Consider the following 24106-nt stretch of genomic DNA (forward strand, 5'->3'; position numbering starts at 1 on the left):
GTTATTAATAAAATCAGAAAAAAATGACATAATAACCATATGAGCGCTTACATGTTTTTTTTGCAATGCGCGCAGATGGACGAGGACGGGGACTTTGTGAGGAATATTGTGGACGATAAAAGTGAAAAATCGAACGTTGATGCATCTCATGATGACAGTTCCAGCAAAGTAAGTTTTGGAACTTACATGACTACATTACATATTAAAATAATAACTGACTGACATAAATGGTTTAATGCATTAATTTACAAGGAGATGTAGATGGTACAAGCGGGAATGATGAGCATGTTGGTGATGATCTGTTTAATTTTGACATCGGATTTGATGAATATCAACAAGAATCATTGGACATGCATTGGAAGGTCATGAGGAAGACGTTCAAGTCACTAGGAGAGGCTTACATTTTCTATAACCAGTATGCTTACGAGCATGGTATCAGTGTAAGAAAGGACTCACTGAAATATTCGAAAGGTCCTGAGGGAACTAAGAGCTTGAGGAAGTATCTGTGTGCGAGAGCTGGGAAACAACAGGCAAAACTTTGTACAATGGAAGGCAGGACCCGCAGGCTGAGAGGGGAGACTCGTTGCTTCTGCGATGCGCATATAACTTTGAAACTTGATAAAGAGCGTGACGTTTGGTATGTCAGCAGTTTCAATGATGATCACAGTCACATTCTAGCTAGACCGGATGAAGTCATGTTTCTTTGGTCTCATAATCAGATAAAAGAATATCAAAAAGCTGAGATCTTAACCATGGTAGGTGCTGGAATCAGGAAACATATGATTTATGATAAACTCGTCAGTAGGTACGGGTCATATGCAAAGGCTGGTTTTGGGAGGAAGAAGCTTTATAACATGTGTTATAGAGAAAAAATGAAGTTGCTTGCACAAGGTGATGCAGACACTGCCATTGGGATCATGATGACCAGAAAAGAGAGAGATCCAGATTTCTTCTTTGAGCACACCGTCGATGATGAAGGAAGGCTGAAAAACATGTTCTGGTGTGATTCTCAATCACGTCGAGACTATGTTGACTACGGTGATGTGACAGTCTTCGACATCACATACATGATGAATAGGTATGGCATGCCATTTATACCTTTTGTCGGTCCGAACAACCACCGTTGCATCACGGTATTCGGTTGTGCTCTTGTGTCTGACGAGACGGAAGATACTTATGTCTGGCTACTTCAGACGTTTTTGAGGGCTCACTGTCAGAAGAGGCCCAGGTTAGTAATTACTGATGGAGATGCAGCTATGATTAAGGCCATAAGAAAGGTACTTTCGGAGGTTTGGCATCGTCTTTGCTCGTGGCATATTGAGAAGAACATGCAGAAACACCTTCATCATAAGTCTCTAAAGGAGTTCAGGTCTCTACTTTATTATGCCACTTCAAAAAAGGTATTTGAGGAGAGATGGGCAGCGTTTACCGCCAAATGGCAATCGGAGAAAACAAAGACATGGTTACGTAGGATGTACAAGAAGAAAAGGCTTTGGGCTGCATCATATCCGTCAGGTGGGTTTTTCTTAGGTATGCGAAGTAACCAGCGAAGTGAGAGTCTGAATTCATGCCTTCACTTGCATCTAGACTCCGGTATGACTATTGTTGATATGATTGTGCACTATGAGAACTGCATAGTTCGTCTCCGTGAGAACGAGGCGCATGACGATTACACAAACTCACAGACAGTTCCAGTACCAGTATTGGACAAGTGTAAAGATATTGAGAAATCAGCTGCCCGTGAGTTCGCTGCGGCAAACTTTTATATCTTGCAGGAAGATATGAAGAAGGCACGGGAGCTTGAGGTCCTTGAGAGACTGAGAGGAGCAGACACTCACAGATTCATACTGACATGGAAGGAAAATAGGGATATCAGATTCACTGTGGAGTACACCCCAGGTAACTCCGAAGAAACTGTGAAGTGCAGTTGCAGAAGCATGTATCGTAAAGGACTTCCTTGCAAACATATTCTTCACGTTCCGATTCAGCTACGCTTACGTGAGATACCTAAGTGTTTAGTACTGCGGAGGTTGATCAAAATTGCAAGGGGTGGACTTCCCGTGAAGCGCACTAGCGACCTATTTGCGTGGGGATGGGCAGGTGCAGGGGACAGAGCTAGGTACAGCGAGTTGACTACCTTATCTGCCGAAGCAACTCATAAAGCATGCAGTAAACCATTTTTATTCGACAAGATGAAGGCGACTCTGAGGGACATAATAGATAATGATTACACTGAGGAGGATGAGCCTGGTGCGGAGGTACCGTTTGTGAACGACGATGCATTTGAGCCTAATCAAGATCATGGTCTTGTTCGTGATCCCGCAAAAGTTAACACCAAAGGCGCACCAAAACAGAATGTTAAAGGCCGCGGTAAGGATGGCCCTGATGTCACTAAAAATGGGCGACCTAAAGCTTTTGATGAGAAATGCAAATGTCAATGTGGACAGTGCGGTCTTCCGGGTCATTATAAGTCCACGTGCCCTCAAAATCCTAAGTATGATTTTCTTGTGTTATTATAAATCTTATTGTTCAAACCAAATTTATTTGTTTATTGTGAATTAACACATATCTTACTGTTATGTAGGAATTTTGCTTGAATTGTGGAGTATGGAAGATTGGTTCACCCTTTGATTGAAGACAGTTTTATTATGGATTGCTATGGAAGATTGCTCCACCCTTTCATTGGAGACAGTTTTTTAATGTTCTATATACGTGATCTTTAATAATTGTTAAAGTATGTTATATGAACTTATTTTACTTTGTTGATGTCAGACTATTTGCTACGATACCGACATAAGTATTTGTTTTGATGACAGACTATGTAATGCAAGAAGGAGTTTTACTTTGTTTATTTTGATGTGCTCATTTTGCACAGTAGTGCCGTCGCTATTTACTGTTAATTTTCTGTGCCGTCGCTGTTTACTGTTAATTTTAACTGCACAGTACGGTCGCCGTCTCTTAGAACCCCGTCGTTTTTATTAATTTTTTTAAAAAAACCCGACAAGTGCGCCGGCGGCACTGTCCCACAGGGCAGCGTCGGCCGGCGGCACTTTCCCACAGGGCAGCGTCGGCCGGCGGCAGCAGTACGAGGTAATCAGAGGAGTTCGACAGTCTATGTGCCGCCGGGTATATAAGCCGGTCGTCGCGCGCTCCGTCGGGCGAGGTGGGACTAAACATTTCTCGTCGCCCCGCGTGGAACTTGGACCGTCGTCGCACCGCGTGCTACTTGGGCCGTCTTCGCGCCGCGGGCGAAACAGTGTTATTGGGTCGGCCCACGCGGTCACGCGCGTCGCTGCAGGCACGGCGGCTGCGATAGCAAAGTTTTAGTCCCACCTCGCCCGACGGAGCGCGCGAAGACCGGCTTATATACCCGGTGGCACGTAGGCTGTCGAACTCCTCTGATTACCTCGTACTGCTACCGCCGGCCGACGCTCCCCTGTGGGACAGTGCCGCCGGCTGACGCTTCCCTGTGGGACAGTGCCGCCGGCGCACTTGTCGGGTTTTTTTTAAAAAATAATTAAAAATAATAAAAACGACGGGGTTCTAAGCGACTCCTCTGATTATCCAAACAATTTGACGACGGCAGAACTATGAATATGAAGATTTCAAATTTAAAGACAACAGCATGAAGACAACATAATAATCCAAATGTCATTCTCGACTTAAATATTAAAAATAGTAGTGTCTTCTTCGTCACAAGATATCAAAGTCGAAATAAAAGTAAACATTATTTGAGCCTACAAAATTTTCTAGTACAAAAATTTTGCCACATTTATTTCTTCTTTGCAAGCCGGGTAACTTTGTCCTTCACATCGTTGAGCGTATTTCTCTCCGAAAAAATAAGCTGCGCAATCATTAAGTTCCTCGATTTATCAATTGACCCCTTGAAAGGATCGATATGGTTGACTAGAGGGGGGGGTGAATAGGCAACTACCAATTTTTAGCTTTTCTTTACCAAATTAAACTTTGCATCAAAGTAGGTTGTCTAGATGTGCAACTAGGTGAGCAACCTATATGATGCAATAACAACAAGCATACAAGCAAGCAAGGGTAGAAACACTAAAGAGTTTGCACAAGTAAAGGTAAGAGATAACCAAGAGTGGATCCGGTGAAGATGAGGATGTGTTACCGAAGTTCCTTCCTTTTGAGGGGAAGTACGTCTCCGTTGGAGCGGTGTGGAGGCACAATGCTCCCCAAGAAGCCACTAGGGCCACCGTATTCTCCTCACGCCCTCACACAATGCGAGATGCCGTGATTCCACTATTGGTGCCCTTGAAGGCGGCGACCGAACCTTTACAAACAAGGTTGGGGCAATCTCCACAACTTAATCAGAGGCTCCCAACAAGACCACGAAGCTTCACCACAATGGAATATGGCTCCGAGGTGACCTCAACCGTCTAGGGTGCTCAAACACCCAAGAGTAACAAGATCCGCTAGGGATGAGTGGGGGAATCGAAAATCCCTTGATGGAAGTGTAGATCGGAGCCTTCTCAACCACTCCCGAGCAAATCAACAAATTTTTGGGTTTCGTAGTAATTTCAAAAAATTTCCTACGCACACACAAGATCATGGTGATGCATAGCAACGAGAGGGGAGAGTGTGATCTACGTACCCTTGTAGATCGCAACGGAAGCGTTGACACAACGTAGAGGAAGTAGTCGTACGTCTTCTTCCCGATCCGACCGATCCAAGCACCGTTACTCCGGCACCTCCGAGTTCTTGGCACACGTACAGCTCGATGACGCTCCCCGGGCTCCGATCCAGCAAAGCTTCGGGGATGAGTTCCGTCAGCACAACAGCGTGGTGACGATGATGATGTTCCAGGGCTTCGCCTAAGCACTACAACGATATGACCGAGGTGGAATATGGTGGCAGGGGGCACCGCACACGGCTAAGGAACGATCACGAGGATCAACTTGTGTGTCCTAGGGTGCCCCCTTGCCTCCGTATATAAAGGATCCAAGGGGGGGGTGCGGCCGGCCTAGAGGAGGGCGCAGGAGGAGTCCTACTCCTACCGGGAGTAGGACTCCCCTCCCCGTTCCTTGTCCAACTAGGAGAGGTGGAGGGAGAGAAGGAAAGGGGGGGCGCCGCCCCTCCCTCCTTGTCCAATTCGGACTAGGGGGAGAGGGGGCGCGCGGCCTGCCCTGGCAGCCCCTTCCTCTTCTCCACATTAGGCCCATGAGGCCCATTAACCCCCGGGGTTCCGGTAACCCCCCGGTGCTCCGGTTTTATCCGAAACTTCCCCGGAACCCTTCCGGTGTCCGAATATAGTCATCCAATATATCAATCTTTATGTCTCGACCATTTCGAGACTCCTCGTCATGTCCGTGATCACATCCGGGACTCCGAACTAACTTCGGTACATCAAAATGCATAAACTCATAATAAACTGTCATCGTAACGTTAAGCGTGCGGACCCTACGGTTCGAGAACAATGTAGACATGAGTGAGACAAATCTCCGGTCAATAACCTATAGCGGGACCTGGATGCCCATATTGGCTCCTACATATTCTACGAAGATCTTTATCGGTCAGACCGCATAACAACATACGTTGTTCCCTTTGTCATCGGTATGTTACTTGCCCGAGATTCGATCGTCGGTATCCAATACCTAGTTCAATCTCATTACCAGCAAGTCTCTTTACTCGTTCTGTAATACATCATCTCACAACTAACATTTTAGTTGTAATGCTTGCTGCAAGGCTTATGTGATGTGCATTACCGAGAGGGCCCAGAGATACCTCTCCGACAATCGGAGTGACAAATCCTAATCTCGAAATACGCCAACCCAACATGTACCGTTGGAGATACCTGTAATGCTCCTTTATAATCACCCAGTTACGTTGTGACGTTTGGTAGCACCCAAAGTATTCCTCCGGAAAACGGGAGTTGCATAATCTCATAGTCATAGGAACATGTATAAGTCATGAAGAAAGCAATAGCAACATACTAAACGATCGGGTGCTAAGCTAATGGAATGGGTCATGTCAATCAGATCATTCAACTAATGATGTGATCTCATTAATCAAATAACAACTATTTTGTCTATGGTTAGGAAACATAACCATCTTTGATTAATGAGCTAGTCAAGTAGAGGCATACTAGTGACACTCTGTTTGTCTATGTATTCACACATGTATTATGTTTCCGGTTAATACAATTCTAGCATGAATAATAAACATTTATCATGATATAAGGAAATAAATAATAACTTTATTATTGCCTCTAGGGCATATTTCCTTCATGATCAACATTGTGTGACTCCTCAAGAGCCAAACGAAGACCACGCTCTTCCTCAAGAGCATTGGAAAGATCCGAAATCTCATCGGCATAGTCACGACTATGCCCTTCCATCTTAGAGATGGTGTCTTCGTGAGCCTCGATCATGTCATTGGCCTCACCAAGTTGTTCCAAGAGAGCAACAAAGTGCTTCTTGGATTTTCCCTTGAGTTTGCCCATAAAGGCCTCAAACTCATTAGCCTCCACATTAGCTCCCTCAAGTTCATTAGTGCTATCCGTTTGGGAAGGATGATTAATGATGGTAGTTTTGATATTGGAGGTTACCTTGTTGGTGGCTTTAGCCATGAGGCACTTGGCGGTGATGCTCTCGTTGGGTGAGTCGAAGAGAGACACCCGTGACGTTGTTGCAATGGCAACGGAGGCCATGGCAACCGACTCATCATCTTCATCATCTTCATCATCCTCATTGTACTCTTCTTGCACAACCAAAGCCTTGGGAGGAGTCTTCTTGGTGAATTTGTTCTTGTTGGGGAACGACTTGGCCTCATCCTTTCGGATGAGTTTGCCACCATTGTCTTCCCTCTTCTCATACGGGCATTCCGCAACGAAATGACTCACGTTGCCGCAATTGTAGCAAGTCCTTACACGTTGCTTGCCCCTTGTGCCACTCGAGTTGTTTTTGCTAAAATTGGGCCTCGAGTTTTTCTTGCTCCAAAATTGCCTTGAAGCAAGTGCCATGTGTTCATGATATGCATACTTCGTATCTTCGGGGTTGCTCTCCTCTTCTTCCTCTTCTTCTTCTTCCACGGTGAGCTTGGCCTTCAATGCAAGGTTAGGCTTCTTTGCCCATTGATAACGGAGCACCGCATTGTCGGCGTTCTTGTCCGAAATATTCATGGCCACAAACTCATCCAACACTTCACTAGAGGTCAAAGTGTGGAAGTCCAGTCTTTGACGAATGACGGAGGACATGGCCTTGTGGTAGGGCATCATTGCCTTGAGGAATTTGCGCTTGATCCAATTGTCATCCATGTCCTTGCTCCCGTGATCTCATAGTGAGACCGCGAGTTTGGTTACTCTCTGATAAAGCTCACGAGGTTCTTCATCTTCCTTCATTGCAAACTCATCGGCCTCATCTTGTACCACTTCATAGTTGGAGCGTTGAATGCTTGTGCTTCCCCGGTAGAGAGACACGACACAATGCCATGCATCTTTGGCCAAGGCGAAGGGACGAAGATGAGGTAGGTCTTCGGGTGGAATTACATCTTGAATGATGAAGAGAGCATTCTCATTGAATTGATTGTCCGCGGCTTCTCGAGGAGTGAAGTTGCTTGGATCATGTGGATAGAAACCTTCTTCAATGATTCTCCAAGGGTTAGTGTTCACATGATTTAAATGACGTTTAAAGCGGTAAACCCAAGAATCAAAATCCTCATTTTTCACAATCTTAGGGGGAGGACCGGCATGATTCAAATGAGTGGTAGGAACCGGTCCACCATAAACAAGTGGTGGTTCCACATGGACAAAGATGCCGGTGCCATTCTTGCCGCTAGAAGAAGGAGCCTTTTCACTACTAGCTCCCCCCTTGTCGGGGATAGCATCCGACACCTTGTTGGCGGGATCACCCACTTTCAACGGTGCGGTGGAAAGTTTAAGCCCCTCAAGAAATTTAGTAAACATGGCTTCAACTTCGGTCGTCATGGAGGTTTTCAATGTCTCCAAGGCCACATTGAACTCCTCACGAGAGACCGAAGTTCCCCCATCTCCCGTAGACGAGATCGGATTCACACCGGAGTGTTCCTCCACACCGTCTACGGTATCAACCATACTCTTTGGACGGTAAAGTCCTTAATAAAGAAACGAGGCTCTGATACCAATTGAAAGGATCGATATGGTTGACTAGAGGGGGGGTGAATAGGCAACTACCAATTTTTAGCTTTTCTTTACCAAATTAAACTTTGCATCAAAGTAGGTTGTCTAGATGTGCAACTAGGTGAGCAACCTATATGATGCAATAACAACAAGCATACAAGCAAGCAAGGGTAGAAACACTAAAGAGCTTGCACAAGTAAAGGTAAGAGATAACCAAGAGTGGATCCGGTGAAGACGAGGATGTGTTACCGAAGTTCCTTCCTTTTGAGGGGAAGTACGTCTCCGTTGGAGCGGTGTGGAGGCACAATGCTCCCCAAGAAGCCACTAAGGCCACCGTATTCTCCTCACGCCCTCACACAATGCGAGATGCCGTGATTCCACTATTGGTGCCCTTGAAGGCGGCGACCGAACCTTTACAAACAAGGTTGGGGCAATCTCCACAAGTTAATCGGAGGCTCCCAACAAGACCACGAAGCTTCACCACAATGGAATATGGCTCCGAGGTGACCTCAACCGTCTAGGGTGCTCAAACACCCAAGAGTAACAAGATCCGCTAGGGATGAGTGGGGGAATCGAAAATCCCTTGGTGGAAGTGTAGATCGGAGCCTTCTCAACCAATCCCGAGCAAATCAACAAATTTGATTGGCTAGAGAGATAGATTGGGCGGAAATGAAGCTTGGAGTATTTAATGGAGCTTGAGCAATAAATGGAGCTTGGGGGAGGAAGAGGTGGGTGAGAAGGAAGAAGGGGACTCCCTTTTATAGTGGGGGCAACAATCCCGTTGCCCCCCACCAACCAGCCCCGCACAGGGCGGTACTACCACTGAGAGGGCGCGGTACTATCGCCAGGACAGCGGTACTGCCGCCCCAGCCAGCGGTACTGCCGCGCTGAGGAGACTAGTAGGGAACAGATCCAACTGCGGTACTACCGCGGTGGTAGGGCGGTACTACCGCTCCAGGAACGGTACTACCGCCACTACAACCGTGACTAGTGCCGCAAAACCCGACACGAGAAAAAGACCTCTCGAATCGGGGCGGTAGGAGCCAGACTGCCCAACGGTACTACGGCAGTGGGGTCAAGGGCGGTAGTACCGCTGTGGAGCGGTACTGCCGCTTGTGACCCTTCGGCCGTAGTACCGCAGGCAGTGTGGTACTACCGCTGGAGTGAGAGAGAGAGAGGGAGAAGGGATCTCTCAAAGAAGTTGAGGACCAGGCGGAGGTGCCAGGCCCCCAGCGGTACTACTGGTGTGGAGCCACGGCGGTACTACCGCTGCGAAGCGGTACTGCCGCTTGTGACTTCTCAGCGGTACTACCGCTGGGTGCGCGGTACTGCCGCTTAGACCCAGACAGAACAAGGAAGAGAGGAGAGATCTCTTCAATGGACAGGAAAAGCTCGGAGGGTGAGAAGCTGATGTGTACGTGATGATTCCACCCATGCAAAACCCAGCTGACCCCCTCTTGATAGTACGGTGCCCTCTATGCAACTAGTCCACCGAGAAAGAAACGAAAGAGCTACACCGTCTTGAAATACACTCCGAGGGGAAGAAAGCGTCTCGTGCCAGGGGAGAATCTGTGAATAATTCAAAGCACAGGATTAGTCCGCAAACATGTCATCAATCACCAAAACTACCTTGATAGAGATATGCCGTAACACCCCTGTTAGAACTTCATATTAGTACAATTCAAATAGTATTACATAATGAATTTAATTGAATATAAGCATTTGAAATAAAACCAGACCTGACAAAAATGGCTTGTCCATTTTTCACCGTTCCAATATTGAAAGCATCGAAGAACAAATATTCCACATGAATTGCCGGTCCGTACAAAGAACGGTTCATAAGTTCGCATTTGAGGATAGATATTAAAACAATATGAAAGTATTTACTCACCCGTCTTCTTGTTGTGGTATGTTATACGTTTTGATAGGCCAGGTAGACACATCCGGATAATTCACAGCACCGCTCGCATTCACATCACGTATGTCATATCCAAGTTGTTTTCTCTGTTCATATATATGATAGCACGAAAAGAATTTAACATAGTTCAGTTACTAAATGATAGTTTCAATATGCTCATGTAAATTTATGCCGTACCAGCTCCTCAACTTTTTTCTGTAATTTCACTGTCAAGTTCGGGTCCCATCAAAGAATCAAGAACATGGAACTCTTCCTTCAGGCGATGCATGACAACCAAAACCCAATGGGTATTTCCCTTATTAAGAGGAATATAAATCTGCATCACAACAAAAATATGATGCAATCAACACATACGCGCTTATTATTTATATCCCATATATGCATACATTAAGGCAGTTGAACTTACCTTATCTTTTTTAAAATACTCATCGGTGCATCTATTCACGGGTCCATTCTTCTTCGCCACAACTTCGTTGTCATTTTTTCCTGGCTCGGTGTCCGGTCTAAATTCAAGTAACCAATTGACCAGCCAGGTCGGCATTATATGACAATCTGTCACCAACAACTCCCAATAGATACGACGAATAAGCATTGATAACCTGAAAATAATTTAAATGATGTATAACAATTCCAATTTGTATTGAATGCTAATAGAAAACACAACAATAACTTACATCACCGGTTATCCATTCATGGTCAAGAATCTTACAAGCCCTCTCTGCATTGAGACCTTCGCGCATGCCATCATTGAATATTTCCTTCTTTCTATGTTTTGCTGACCGCTCATAAGCACGAACAAACTTAACACTAGCTTTAATCACATCGTATTCATCTTGAAAGACTTCTTTCTCGAATAGTTCTGCAATATATGACGGTAATATGTTAATAAGTCAATGATAAGTAGTAAGTTCAGCTCGAAAACAATATGATTAAACTCACTTGCTTTTGCTGAACGTTTTGCATGCTTTGTAGGTATAACTCGAACATAAGGAGACTTTATAAGGTTTGACACCTTCCGCTTCCGTCTCCCTACACCCTCCTCCTGTACCTCATCTTCTCCAATACAATCTATGGATCCACATGATGCGATTCCATCCGTTCCTAAAGATGTAACAGATTTCTCATCAGATACCTCAGGAACTTCGATAGGATCTTCTTTATCACTCTTGAAACTATCCCAATATTCAGGTGTGCAGTAATAAGGTGTCTTCTCTTCAGAATCATTAATATCATCTTCATCATCCTCTTGCACATTCTTTTTTCCCGGTGTGGTGAAATTGTCCACGTCAGGATTATATACAAATTCTTTACGAGGTTTCCCACCATAGTTTCTACTTTCACTATTTTCACCATACTCATTCTCTTCTTCTTTTTTAATATCACCGGCTTTGTAGAATACAATGCTTTTGTTCAATTTCTCTATGACCCTCTGTGATTAAAAATTAGTTGTAATTAAAACATAGTGAATGGCAAAATCAGAAAACTTGTACCTGTGTGCATAGCTCCGGCATATGAAGCATATCCTTATGAATGTGCTTCAGCTCAGTCAAAATCCGATCCATAATAGGGTTCTGGGTAGCTGAAGCCTCAGATGTACTCACGCCTGTTCTCCTTCCAGTAACGTTAGACTTTCTCGTACTGGATTTGTTGTTCTTTTCAGCCTGTTCCATTCTAATTTTGTTTAAGCGGTACTCTTCAGTAATGGTGTCATCGATCTACAACATAAAGAATCATAGAATCATATTTAATTAATAATTAATTGCAGACTTTAAATGGAAAAATATATATTTAACGTATTACCATTCCAACACCACGACCATATTGAAAGTCGCACTTGTCTCTTTTCTCCGCTGCCGATTCTTTCCAATTCCTCATCAACGGGCTCAACAACGCTAAAGGATCATACTGTGGACCGGTGCTTGGCTGCACCTTCTCCCAATATAGATACTGCAAAACAAACAAACAACCATTTAGCATGTGTTACACTATTATTACATAATACAACTATTCAATTTAAAAAATAAATCATACCAGGAGAAGTGCTAGGTTCCCACGTGGCCATTCCCTAACACGACCGGGCTGCAAGACCATACCAATCTCCGACAAACAAAACCGCAAAGTGAATGCGTTCCAGTTGAACTTTTTTATCTGCCTGACATCTTGCACTAGTGCATAATAATTCTTCGGAATGTACTCAGCAGACACTGGTGCAATTATAGTCCCTAATAGGACGAGAAACGCCATCCGAACAAATTCATTGTCCGCGTTTTTATTTCTCGCAATCTTGTCAATAAGATCATCAATCAATATTTTATCATTCTTCTTGTTAACAAAACTAGTTGGAATTTTTTTATTGCTTTGCCTTGGTCCATACTCAAAAAACTAGAAACATCAACTCCTTCATTCTTGAAACCAAATATAGCGAACACATCATCAGGCCTCAGTGAAATCAACCCTTTTTTTCCGGCTGCCTCTTGCACCATGAATTTTTTACTACTAGGATTGTAACCTTGAATCATAAGCGCAAGCAAATTATCACGCATCTTGACCAAAGGTATTCGTAACATGCCCTCCATCTTCGTTTCGTAAAACGTAAATCGCTGACTTGATGTTAACTTATTAACAAGACTAACCCATTTTTCTACGAAACATGCAATCACAACATCGATGTCCATACTGCATATAATAATATCTATGTGACGTTGCATGCATCTAATGTGTTATATAATGTTGAAAATATTAAAAGAAATGCCTGCCCGACGGCGACTACAGCGGGCGACGGCGATCACAGCGGCTGACGGCGGCGTCTGACGGCGGGCGTTCACAACCGGTGCTGACGGCGGGTGGTGACGTCGGGCGTTGACGACCGGCGCTGACGGCGGCTGGTGACGTCAACTAGTGCGGGGTGACGACGGGTGTTGATGACCGGCGCTGACGGCGGGTGGTGACGTCGGCTAGTGCGGGGTGACGATGGGCGTTGACGGTGGCGCGACGCTGTCGGGCGGGGAACGACAGTGTAGGCAGCGGCGGGCGACGGGGATCAGATCGGGCGACGTGCGCGACGTGATTGGGCGACGTGCGCGTTTGTCGGGGATATTCCCTCAGATAGCGATGGCTCGTGCAGATATTTTGTCGCGTTCCGACGCTGTACGGATTTTTTTATGATTTTCCGCATCGAAAACCCCAAAAACACTGCCCGGACGTGACGCAATGTGCGTTCGTAGTCCGATTTCGTTCATCTCTGGCGTGCGGTCCCCGGGAGGGTCCCTACACACGCTGCCAAAAGTTGGGTGCATTCCGGCAAACCACACTGGCACTTGCTGTGCAACCCGGTGGTTTCGGTATGGGTGGAGGGGACCCTCGGTCGTACGTCTCTCCGTCACATCCGCCAAAGTCGCTCATTTTTTTCCACGGGCCACACTGACCATTGAGGGCACACACGCAAAAATTTGTCGCGTTCCGACGCTGTACGGATTTTCTATGATTTTCCCCGCCGAAAACCCCCAAAACACTGCCCGGACGTGACGCAACGTGCGTTCGTAGTCCGATTTCGTTCATCTCTGGCGTGCGGTTCCCGGGCGGGTCCCCACACACGCTGCCAAAAGTTGGGTGCATTCCGGCAAACCGCACTGGCACTTCCTGTGCAACCCGGTGGTTTCAGTATGGGTGGAGGGGACCCTCGGTCGTACGTCTCTCCATCGCATCCGCCAAAGTCGCTCATTTTTTTCCACGGGCCACAGTGACCATTGAGGGCACGCACGCCAAAATTTGTCGCGTTCCGACGCTGTACGGATTTTCTATGATTTTCCTCGCCGAAACCCCCCAAAACACTGCCCGGACGTGACGCAACGTGCGTTCGTAGTCCGATTTCGTTCATCTCTGGCGGGCGGTCCCCGGGCGGGTCCCCACACACGCTGCCAAAAGTTGGGTGCATTCCGGCAAACCAAACTGGCACTTGCTGTGCAACCCAGTGGTTTCGGTATGGGTGGAGGGGACCCTCGGTCGTACGTCTCTCCGTCGCATCCGCCAAAGTCGCTCATTTTTTTCTACGGGCCACAGTGACTATTGAGGGCACGCATGCCAAAATTTGTCGCGTTCCGACGCTGTACGGATTTTCTATGATTTTCCCCGCCGAAAACCCCCAAAACACTGCCCGGACGTGACGCAACGTGCGTTCGTAGTCCGATTTTGTTCATCTCTGGCGTGCGGTCCCCGGGCGGGTCCCCACACACGCTGCCAAAAGTTGGGTGCATTCCGGCAAACCGCACTGGCACTTGCTGTGCAACCCGGTGGTTTCGGTATGGGCGGAGGGGACCCTCGGTTGTACGTCTCTCCGTCGCATCCGCCAAAGTCGCTCATTTTTTTCCACGGGCCACAGTGACCATTGAGGGCACGCACGCCAAAATTTGTCGCGTTCCGACGCTGTACGGATTTTCTATGAGTTTCCCCGCCGAAAACCCCAAAAACACTGCCCGGACGTGACGCAACGTGCGTTCGTAGTCCGATTTCGTTCATCTCTGGCACGCGGTCCCCGGGCGGGTCCCCACACACACTGCCAGAAGTTGGGTGCATTCCGGCAAACCAAACTGGCACTTGCTGTGCAACCCGGTGGTTTCGGTATGGGTGGAGGGGACCCTCGGTCGTACGTCTCTCCGTCGCATCCGCCAAAGTCGCTCATTTTTTTCCACGTGCCACAGTGACCATTGAGGGCACGCACGCCAAAATTTGCCGCGTTCCGACGCTGTACGGATTTTCTATGATTTTCCCCGCTGAAAACCCCCAAAACACTGCCCGGACGTGACGCAACGTGCGTTCGTAGTCCGAATTCGTTCATCTCTGGCGTGTGGTCCCCGAGCGGGTCCCCCCACACGCTGCCAAAAGTTGGCTGCATTCCGGCAAACCGCACTGGCACTTGCTGTGCAACCCGGTGGTTTCGGTATGGGTGGAGGGGACCCTCGGTCGTACGTCTCTCCGTCGCATCCCCCAAAGTCGCTCATTTTTTTCCACAGGCCACAGTGACCATTGAGGGCACGCACGCCAAAATTCGTCGCGTTCTGACGCTGTACGGATTTTCTATGATTTTCCCCGCCGAAAACCCCAAAAATATTGCCCGGACGTGACGCAACGTGTGTTCGTAGTCCGATTTCGTTCATCTCTGGCGTGCGGTCCCCGGGCGGGTCCCCACACACGCTGCCAAAAGTTGGGTGCATTCCGGCAAACCGCACTGGCACTTGCTGTGCAACCCAGTGGTTTCGGTGTGAAAATGTGTGTACCGAACACCTTTCTTTCCGTAACTTACAAACATGCCCAAATTTTTTTATCGCATTCTATCTACTTGAGAATCATGCGTGCCAATTTTATGTGCATTTTGGGTCTGTTTGCATTTTCTACGGTTTTTGGCTTCAGTAGTCCTAAAACACTGTTTTTAATTCAAAATTATTTCATACTATTTTTTTTTTAAAAAAATTACAAATTCCTTCTTCTAATTTCGTTTTTTACTTTTTCCTTTGTTCCTCTCTTCATCTTTTTTTATATAATTTTTACTATTCTTTCAATTATACCGGTAAACTATTTAATTTTAATTTTTTTCAGGTCACTTTTATTTTATAAAATGATTCACTTTTTGTCCATAATATTTCATACTAATTTTCATTCCAACATAACAATAAATGATAGTTCATTCAACATAACCACGGTTCATTTTACATTAAAACATAAAAAACTTAATTAAACCGGACTTAAGTAAACTTAATTAAACATAACGACTAAATCCTAATCTACTCGTCGTCGTCGGAGTTGCCGAGGTCCACGATCTCCCCCCGTCGCCGTCGCCGTCGCCGTCGTCGCTGCTCTTGCCGCCGTCGTTCCAGTAGCCACCGTCGCCCTCCTCCGGAGCCACCTACGGCTGCACCGCTTCAATGGCCGCCGCCGCATCCAGTGCGGCCTGCATCTCGGCGGCCTCTGCTGCCATCGCCGCGTCGAGTGCGTCCTGCAGCTCGGCGGCCTCTCTCGCCTCCGCGGCCGCCGCTTCTGCCTGCGACGCCCGCAGTGCGATGAGATAGCCGGGGCAGTCGTCGGGGTCGCCGTCCTCGCGCAGTGCCAACTGCTCCGGCGGGATGTCGACGACGGGAGGGGAGGCGGGCCGGGCGATGGCGGGAACCGGACGACGGGACGAGCTCGGAGACGGTGCGGCCGCCGGCGCGGGGCGGAAGACGAGCCGCGCGCGGCAGACGCCGAACCGCCCGGGCCCGACGACGAGCCGCCTGTCCGCAACTCCCGACGAGCCTGCGCGATGACGGCCCAGAAGTTCTTGCCCTTCCAGAATCTCGCGCGGCCGACGATGTTCCACCGGCCGCCCTCGTGTTGGCGGAGCTCGTCCGGCGTCGCGCCGGGCCCCCTCGTCGGGTACCCGTCGGCGGTGATGTGGAACGCGCGAGGCAGACGGCAGCCCGACGGCACCATCATCCCGAGACAGATGAGCTCGTCTGTCTCCGGCGTGCCCAGGCTCGTCGGCCATGAGCTACCGCCGCCATCGGACGCCATGGAGGCCGCCGGGAAAGGGAGCTCGTCGGTGGGTGGGGTGAGCGGGTCGAGGCACGCCGAGTGGAGTGGGGGAGGCAGACGGGGCGACGAGCGGCGTTTTAAAGGCAGGCGTCGGTGGGTGGGGGAGGGCGTCCGGTAGGTGACCGACGCCCGGCTTAACGCCGGCATTAATGGCGCATCGGGCCGACGGCCACGTCGGGAACCGCCCTTGACCGTCGCTTAGAAGGCACGCAACCGCCCGTCCACACACGTCGTGTCGTGTTATTTTTGTTTTTTTTTCGTCCAGTCGACGCCACGTCGTCACGAGTACGTCGCTCGACAGGTCACGCCGTTTTTTTTCTCCACGTCGCCACGAATACGTCGCTCGACAGGTCGCGTCGTTTTTTTTCTTTGGTCGTCCTCGTACGTACGCGGACGGACGCGTGTACGGGTAGTCGGCGTAGAGCCCCGTCGCACGGGTACAGCCCCGTCGCGCGGGGCGGCGGCTTTTTATGTGCTGGAACGATCCTACCCTTTTTAATGAAGGGGTACGGTGCGATTTCAGCCGTTGTTGTGTTTAGGGGGTTATATCGAAGAAGAAGTGTTTCTGGAAAGCCATTAGCCCCTCTTTAGGTGATGCCCTGGCTTGTTTAGCCGTAGACACCTATAAAAGATAAAATCATGGGGATAGCTTAGACTCGGAGCATATATTCTACTGAAACGAATAATCAACTGCTTTTCTGGTACCGTTCTGCTCCCAAAGTTGTATGCTGCTCCTAGATTTCTTGGTTGCTTCATCCAGAAGAAGAAGAAAACAGCGAGTTAGTGACATGACAAGCGGGGTGTCACGCGCAACTCTAACTGAAACAGTCCATGAGCAGCCGCGGTTCTAATCCAGTACAGTTTTAGCAACGGATGCATTTACACGACACATAACTAAACAAACAAATACCACCATCTACTTCCTCCGTTTCTAAATATGATTCTTTTTTAGAGATTCCAACAACTGACTACATACGGAGCAAAGCGAGTGAATCTGCACTCTAAAATATGTCCACATACATCCGTATGTGTAGTCCATTTGAAATGTCTAAAAAAATTATATTTTTAAGGGAACAGACAAATGCCATTGCTATATTAGCAAAAGCTACAGAGACTTTGTCCAAGCCAATTATTGGTCTGTATAGTGTACTCAAGGGGAAACACAAAGCAAAACCTCATGAGCTGATGGGCTGGGACCGGTGGTGGGTGATGGGGACTTTTCTTCTAATCCACCCATCGACGCATGATTTTGTTGCTGCGTCCAGTTTGTTATTAGGGGTACGTGGCCCCACCGTATGCGCCACCCCCGCCCCACTTGGGTGCAACAAACATTTTCTTCTGTCCAAATCACATGCAGGCCGTCTAAACCGACTTTTACCCATCCGGGGTTTATTCTCGCCCGGAGTTAAAATAAGGCCCAAAAGAGAGGGAGTAGTTGATGCAAGACAGCTGGAATATCTTTCGATTAAATTTGTTACTAACAGAATGCGTTTCAACGCAGCAATCACCGGAGTTCAGTAGGCCTTTCACCTTGCATTCGGTACGTAGACCCGGTAGAGGTGTATTCTTCTAGAGCAGGCTGTTTTGCAGCACTGAAAACCTGCAGCGAATCCCAACAACTTGCCTTACTCAAAAAAAAAAAACCAAACAACTCGCCGTCTTTTCCTTTTTTTTTGTTCTTTAATTTGTACCAAGAAAATTACCCCTACTTACTAGTAGTACTAATACTTTTTTATAGTAATCCAGTACAGAGCCAAAGTGCAAAAAAAGAGAGGGTAAAACATTCGGAAACAATTTCTCTATTTCGAAGTTCCATTTTCATCCTGTTTTGGTTATATAGTGCATGGAAGGGCGGTCATCGGTCATGGTCCGTGCATGTCGAACTTGACCGCAGTCTTTTTCCCCGAGCGCAGCACGCCGTCTGCATGCCAGATGAACAAAGAGTCCGGCTCGGCATACGGCCGGAAAGGCGGGCCCGCTGGGACGGGATCGGTCGTGGCCGGTCGCTTGTTGGCCGCTAGGATCGTCGAAAGCGGTACAGCCAAGGCAACCATCACGTGGACTGCTCCTGCATGTGCGACGTCGCCCCTCTCCCTCACCACCAACCATCCATCCTTTTTTTTTATGCGACACGAATTAATTAATTAATTATATTAATCAATTAACTAACAAAAAGAAAGCTGGCTACGTGCACGCTTCATCACGTCGTGCGGCGCACCATGGTTAACGCTCCCATTGGGCGGGCGGTCTGCTGCTCTTGGAAAAAAAAGAGAGGAAAGAAACAAAAAAAATAAATCAGGGCAACGGCACGTGTGATCTCTCGTTTGAATCGGATCGTAAATGAAGCACCTTATTACTAGCATGAATACCCTAGCAGCAAATTGCAATGAATTAGCACCAGACGGGTGGACTGCGCATTCAATGAGGCCTGTAATTATTTGGGATTCGTTCGCGGGGGCGCCGTCCTCGCTGGAGGGTACTGTACCACCCCCGTCACCGTATATACAACGGTTTAATCTCTCTCTCTCTAATCTAATCTGGCCATCATGCGGCGTTTCTCCGGATGCCACTCTCAGCTTCCCTCAAATTACTGTAGGAGACACGCATCGGCTCTGATCCCACGCGATTTCTTTTTCTCCATAACGATTTTTTTTGTTGAATCTGCTTTACATAAGTAGATTTTTTTGAGGGTAATGCTTTGCATTGGATTAGATTAGTGTGTACTATATAATCGGAACGGCCGAACGGAATTAAAAGCGGTTAGTGTGCGGGGATTCGCTCTGATCCTCCATTTTTTTACTGACCCACTGGTGTTGTTTATTTATTTGCTTGTAGCCCCCTCTCTTTGGCGATATATATGATTGATCTCCCGGTAGCCGCCCCGCTAGTAGTCTAGGAGGAGGAGGCAGTCGCTTCTCCTGCCGTCTCATCGTTTTCTACTGCCTGCTCTCTCGCCAAATGTTGCCACCCAACTAACGAAACAAAAGCCTGGACCTCCGTCCGCCTCCGGCCCCGGCCGCTTCCCATCTCTGCCGCCACCACCAAAACCCGCACGCTCGATCACGAGGCCCAGCAGGACCGGAGCGGGAAGGGAACAAGGCGTGCGCGCGTCGTACGTGCGCGCGCGCGTGAGTGGAGGAGGAGGGGCGCCGCATGGGGTCGAGGCGGCGGCGCGGGCAGCACCACGGCCGCTGGGTGGTGCCCTCGGTGGCGCCGGCCGCGGCGGCGTTCACGGCGGCCGGCCTGCTGCTCGTCGTCGTCGCGTTCCACTGCTTCCTCTCGCCGCCGCTCGGGGGTGGCGGCGGCGGCGGCGGCGTCCGGCGCCCCAACCCGCCGTTCCTGGTACGCTTTCCCCTCCTAACAAAAGGCGCGACTTTGCGGCGACGGGGGTCGCCGTCGGCCCATGCAATGCTCTCCGATTTTCGCTCGCTTCCTGCCTTAATGCCGATTCTGTTTGCTGTTTTTCCTCTCCCCCCCTTTTGTTTCGCGGAGCAGTTGAACAAACCGGCCGAGTTGCGCAGGAATCTCGTCGGCACCGTCGATTTCACCGTTCCGGTGAGTGGATAACCCCGCGCTCTGCCTCACCGTTTCTTGCGCTTAAACCCGGTGAAATCGAGCGGCCAATTCGCCTGATTAATTTGTTCTTCAGAGTGGCGGGAGCAGGCTGGGGGAGGAGCTCTGGACGTCGAAGACGGCGCACCACTTCGTTGGCTGCAGCGACGCCACCAAGGAGTTCGCCGGTGCGCACGCCTGTTGCTTGCAGCAATTTCGTTCCCTTCCGTATACGGATTGTTTTGCTTCACAAGATTAGCATTGCCATTGCTCGTGTTCGTGTCTCACTGCTCGCTAACAGTAAAGTTTCCCCTTCAGCAGATGCCAAGGCTGTCACCGAGTCGAATCGCTATCTGATGATCGCCACCAGCGGGGGCCTGAACCAGCAGCGAACAGGGGTGAGTACGAACGAACGTGCTGCCATGCTAGTTGCTGGCTTGTCCCATCGAATTATTGTCTTTTTGCTTGGTCCAACAGTGTGAATATATTGCAGTTGAATTACATCGTAATTTCCATGTATACATAGCCTACCTGAATTACTGTGTTAGTGGTCTAATGTCAGTCTAGGTTTCGCAATGATGAGACTCTTGGGCTTGGCCATGTGCTAATAGTACAATAATGTCAGTTTTCTTCAGTTGTAAGCATCTATGGTATAGCCCTGGTCAATTCAATTTACTCCAACAACTTGTTGACGCCTTTGGCTGCATCCCTGCATTTCCGTCTTTTCTTGGTATGCTCCAACTACTTTTGGAAGCGCTGCATGACTGCACCACTGTATTTATTCCTTTCTTGTTAGTATTAGCTGTCATATACAACTACCCTATACCGTAGGAAACGTGTACCTGAATACTTACTTGCCAATTCTGATCTTGAGCTTTAATAAAAAAAAATTCTGATCTTGAGTAATCTGAACAACTTCCAGTTTGATATCATAGTGTGTGTTTCTTTGACCTATGAGTCATCAATCTGGACAACTTCCAGTTCGAGATCATAGCGTGTGTTTCTTGACCTATGAGTATGAGTTATCAATCTGAACAACTTTCGGTTCGAGGTCATAGCGTGTGTTTCTTGACCAATCAGTATGAGTTATCACTGTGAGCGGGTATCCAGATAATCAATTCTTTGTTTGTGCTCAGACTCGTGTCTTCTTGCTATACAGAGTGATGAAACTCTAATGTTCCAACATCAGAAGTTTGTCATGATAATATTCCCCATTTTTAGATAAGTGATGAAATTCAATAAATGACACAAAAACGCTTCTGCTTATCTGTTTCCAGATCATAGATGCTGTTGTTGCAGCGCGCATTCTGAATGCAACACTTGTCATTCCAAAGCTTGATCAGGCATCTTTCTGGAATGACGCAAGGTAACAATCTTTACCCTCTTTTGGTTGTTCTGGCAAAGCACCATGTGCTAATTCGGTGTTCTGTATCACAGTGATTTTGGGGAGATATTTGATGCTGACTCATTCATATCCTCGCTCGCAAATGATGTAAAGATCATACGACAAGTACCTGATATAAATGGGAAAACACCATTTCCATATAAGATGCGTGTACCTAGGAAGTGTACTCCAAAATGCTATGAGAACCGAGTACTACCTGCCCTTTTAAAGAAACATGTAAGCATTACGGATTGTCAACATGACACATTTCTTATGTTCAGAACTTCAGGCTGAAAATGCTCAATTCTGACATGTTTCTTGCATTTCTGCTCATGCAGGTTGTTCAACTAACAAAATTTGACTACCGGGTTTCCAACAGGTTGGAGACTGATCTTCAAAAGCTGAGGTGTAGAGTCAATTATCATGCACTAAAGTTCACAGATCCAATTCTCGAAATGGGCCGATTGCTTGTCCAAAGAATGAGAGCCAAAAGTGGACGCTTCATTGCTCTTCACCTAAGGTAATACTTCTTTCAAATAAATTTTGTGTTGGCTATGCAGTACAAGCGAATTTTCTTCACCCACTTAACCTATGACAGATTTGAGCCTGACATGCTGGCCTTCTCGGGATGCTACTTTGGGGGTGGCGAAATTGAGAGAAGGGAACTAGGTGCAATACGTAAGAGGTGGAATACACTGCATGTAAGAGACCATTCTTCATTCATGGTTATTAATGTATGGCCCTTTCAGTTTTTTACAGTTACACTCAAACTTATGTGCAGGAAAGCAACCCTGACAGAGAGCGCCGGCATGGCAAATGTCCTCTAACACCTGAAGAAGTTGGCTTCATGCTCAGGGCATTGGGTTTTGGGAAGGATGTCCACCTATATGTTGCGTCGGGGGATGTATATGGAGGAGAGGAGACATTAGCACCTCTGAAAGCGCTCTTCCCAAACTTCCACTCGAAGGAGACTCTATCAAGCAAGGAGGAGCTGGCACCTTTCTTGCCATTCTCGTCTCGCATGGCCGCCCTTGATTATGTAGTGTGTGATGGCAGCGATGTTTTCGTGACAAATAACAATGGCAACATGGCAAGAATGTTGGCTGGTCGAAGGTAATCTCTTTTGTGCAGTTCTACAATAATTTGAATAGCAGTAGATTTTTTACAATATGAATTGTTGCCTGCATATTCAAATACCCTGTAAATGTAAGTAGATTGATTGAAATAAATGCTGATTTCAGGAGATACTTTGGGCACAAGAGGACCATACGACCCAATTCTAAGAAGCTCTCTTCACTCTTCCTTAATCGAACCAGCATGAGCTGGGACACATTTGCATCCAAAGTTCAGATGTACCAAAAGGGGTTTATGGGTGAGCCAAATGAGATTAAACCAGGAAAAGGTGAATTTCACGAGCACCCTATGGACTGCATTTGTGCAAGGACAAAGAGAAGAACTGGGCATAGTAAGCCGAACCTAAGCAATCGTGCTGGTGAAGCTCCCGGGAATCATACCAGTGATGCAGAGTTTGACTGGAGCGATTTGGACTATGGAGAGAATACACCCTTGGGAGGGGATTCATCAAATGAGACTGATCCAGACTACGGCCGTATTGCTGGACCAGACATTCCTGAATTGGAGGACATACTCTCAGACTAAAATTGATAGCTATTATAATAGGTTTAGTCACTTAGAAGGGAAAGGTGGTGAAGTTTTTTGTGTACAGAAGCTACTGCAGAATTTATCTTCTCCTGTGTTTTTTGCATGGAGAAATCAGGAAGAGCTTCTTACAGAAGAAGACAGGTAAATACAAAATACTTGACTTGCGTAAATGATACAAAATACTTGACGGAGGGAGTACATTGCCTTTATACACTGAATACCTCAAAGATGAAACTTATGCACCTGCATGATCTTCACGTTTGATTCTGGCAATACAAATTATATTTTAATAGTAGTCTCAGCAATATTTGACATGAAATATGCATTTGATATGCGGTTAAATTTTGTTAAAAATACATGTCGAACCTAACCGGAAACATGACTTCTGTTTGTGTATTTCTAACTTGACTTCAGCAATCTGATACTCCACATGTTCTGTCAATGCAGAAGCAGGCAATCAGTATGAGCAAGACAAATGTACAGCATTTGACTGGTCTGCATCGAATGCTGATTGGCAAATTAGAAGAACTTTTTTGCTTGGTTTTGCATTAATATATTTTAGATTGAACAGTAAATAGGCGCTAGCCCCTTTTCCCTTTTCTTTATAGTTTGATGTAATGTGACAGTGAGTTCAAAATTTTGGTCTGCCGTGAAATCTGTACATAACTTAGAACATGAAGAGGAGAAAGAAAGAATGAAAATTTTACCCACCACACCTGTACGTGTCAGCATCGTTGGATAGTTCGGAGCCGCTCCTTTTCGGGAAATCAATATTTTTATCGCGTTCAGCTCTTATTTTTTAATTGTTATATTCCAGTCTCCTGAACGCTCATTAGTAGGATATATTAAAATATACTGCCAAAGTATCCTAATATTTTGGGGACTGCTACGCGTCGGCTGGCGGATCCTTTTA

At 47.2% G+C, this 24106-nt stretch overlaps 1 protein-coding gene across 2 annotated transcripts; it reads left to right on the forward strand.

The window, feature by feature from the left end:
* The first annotated feature begins 19479 nt into the window (after window positions 1–19479).
* LOC125539344 (O-fucosyltransferase 6-like) lies at window positions 19480–23906 on the forward strand. 2 transcript variants are annotated; one of them, XM_048702782.1, is made up of 11 exons: window positions 19480–19937; window positions 20091–20150; window positions 20245–20335; window positions 20466–20545; window positions 21425–21513; window positions 21585–21768; window positions 21870–22051; window positions 22130–22232; window positions 22313–22644; window positions 22773–23334; window positions 23641–23906. In XM_048702782.1, exons 1-10 carry the CDS (start codon window positions 19749–19751, stop codon window positions 23188–23190), a joined length of 1728 nt encoding a protein of 575 aa, XP_048558739.1. In that variant the 5' UTR covers window positions 19480–19748; the 3' UTR covers window positions 23191–23334; window positions 23641–23906. The 2 variants fall into 2 exon arrangements, with proteins under 2 accessions (XP_048558739.1, XP_048558740.1); XM_048702783.1 differs by having other exon boundaries at window positions 20469–20545.
* Window positions 23907–24106: the final 200 nt, after the last annotated feature.

The sequence above is a fragment of the Triticum urartu genome, chromosome 2 (assembly GCF_003073215.2).
Source record: "Triticum urartu cultivar G1812 chromosome 2, Tu2.1, whole genome shotgun sequence".
Classification (NCBI taxonomy): domain Eukaryota; kingdom Viridiplantae; phylum Streptophyta; class Magnoliopsida; order Poales; family Poaceae; genus Triticum; species Triticum urartu.

Excerpts from the sequence above, each read along its gene's own strand:
- LOC125539344 (XM_048702782.1), top strand. The coding sequence starts at position 19,749 with ATGGGGTCGAGGCGGCGGCGCGGGCAGCACCACGGCCGCTGGGTGGTG. Across the intron at positions 20,151-20,244 it reads CCGTCGATTTCACCGTTCCG|AGTGGCGGGAGCAGGCTGGG; the intron begins GTGAGTGGATAA and ends TTTGTTCTTCAG. Across the intron at positions 20,546-21,424 it reads TGAACCAGCAGCGAACAGGG|ATCATAGATGCTGTTGTTGC; the intron begins GTGAGTACGAAC and ends ATCTGTTTCCAG.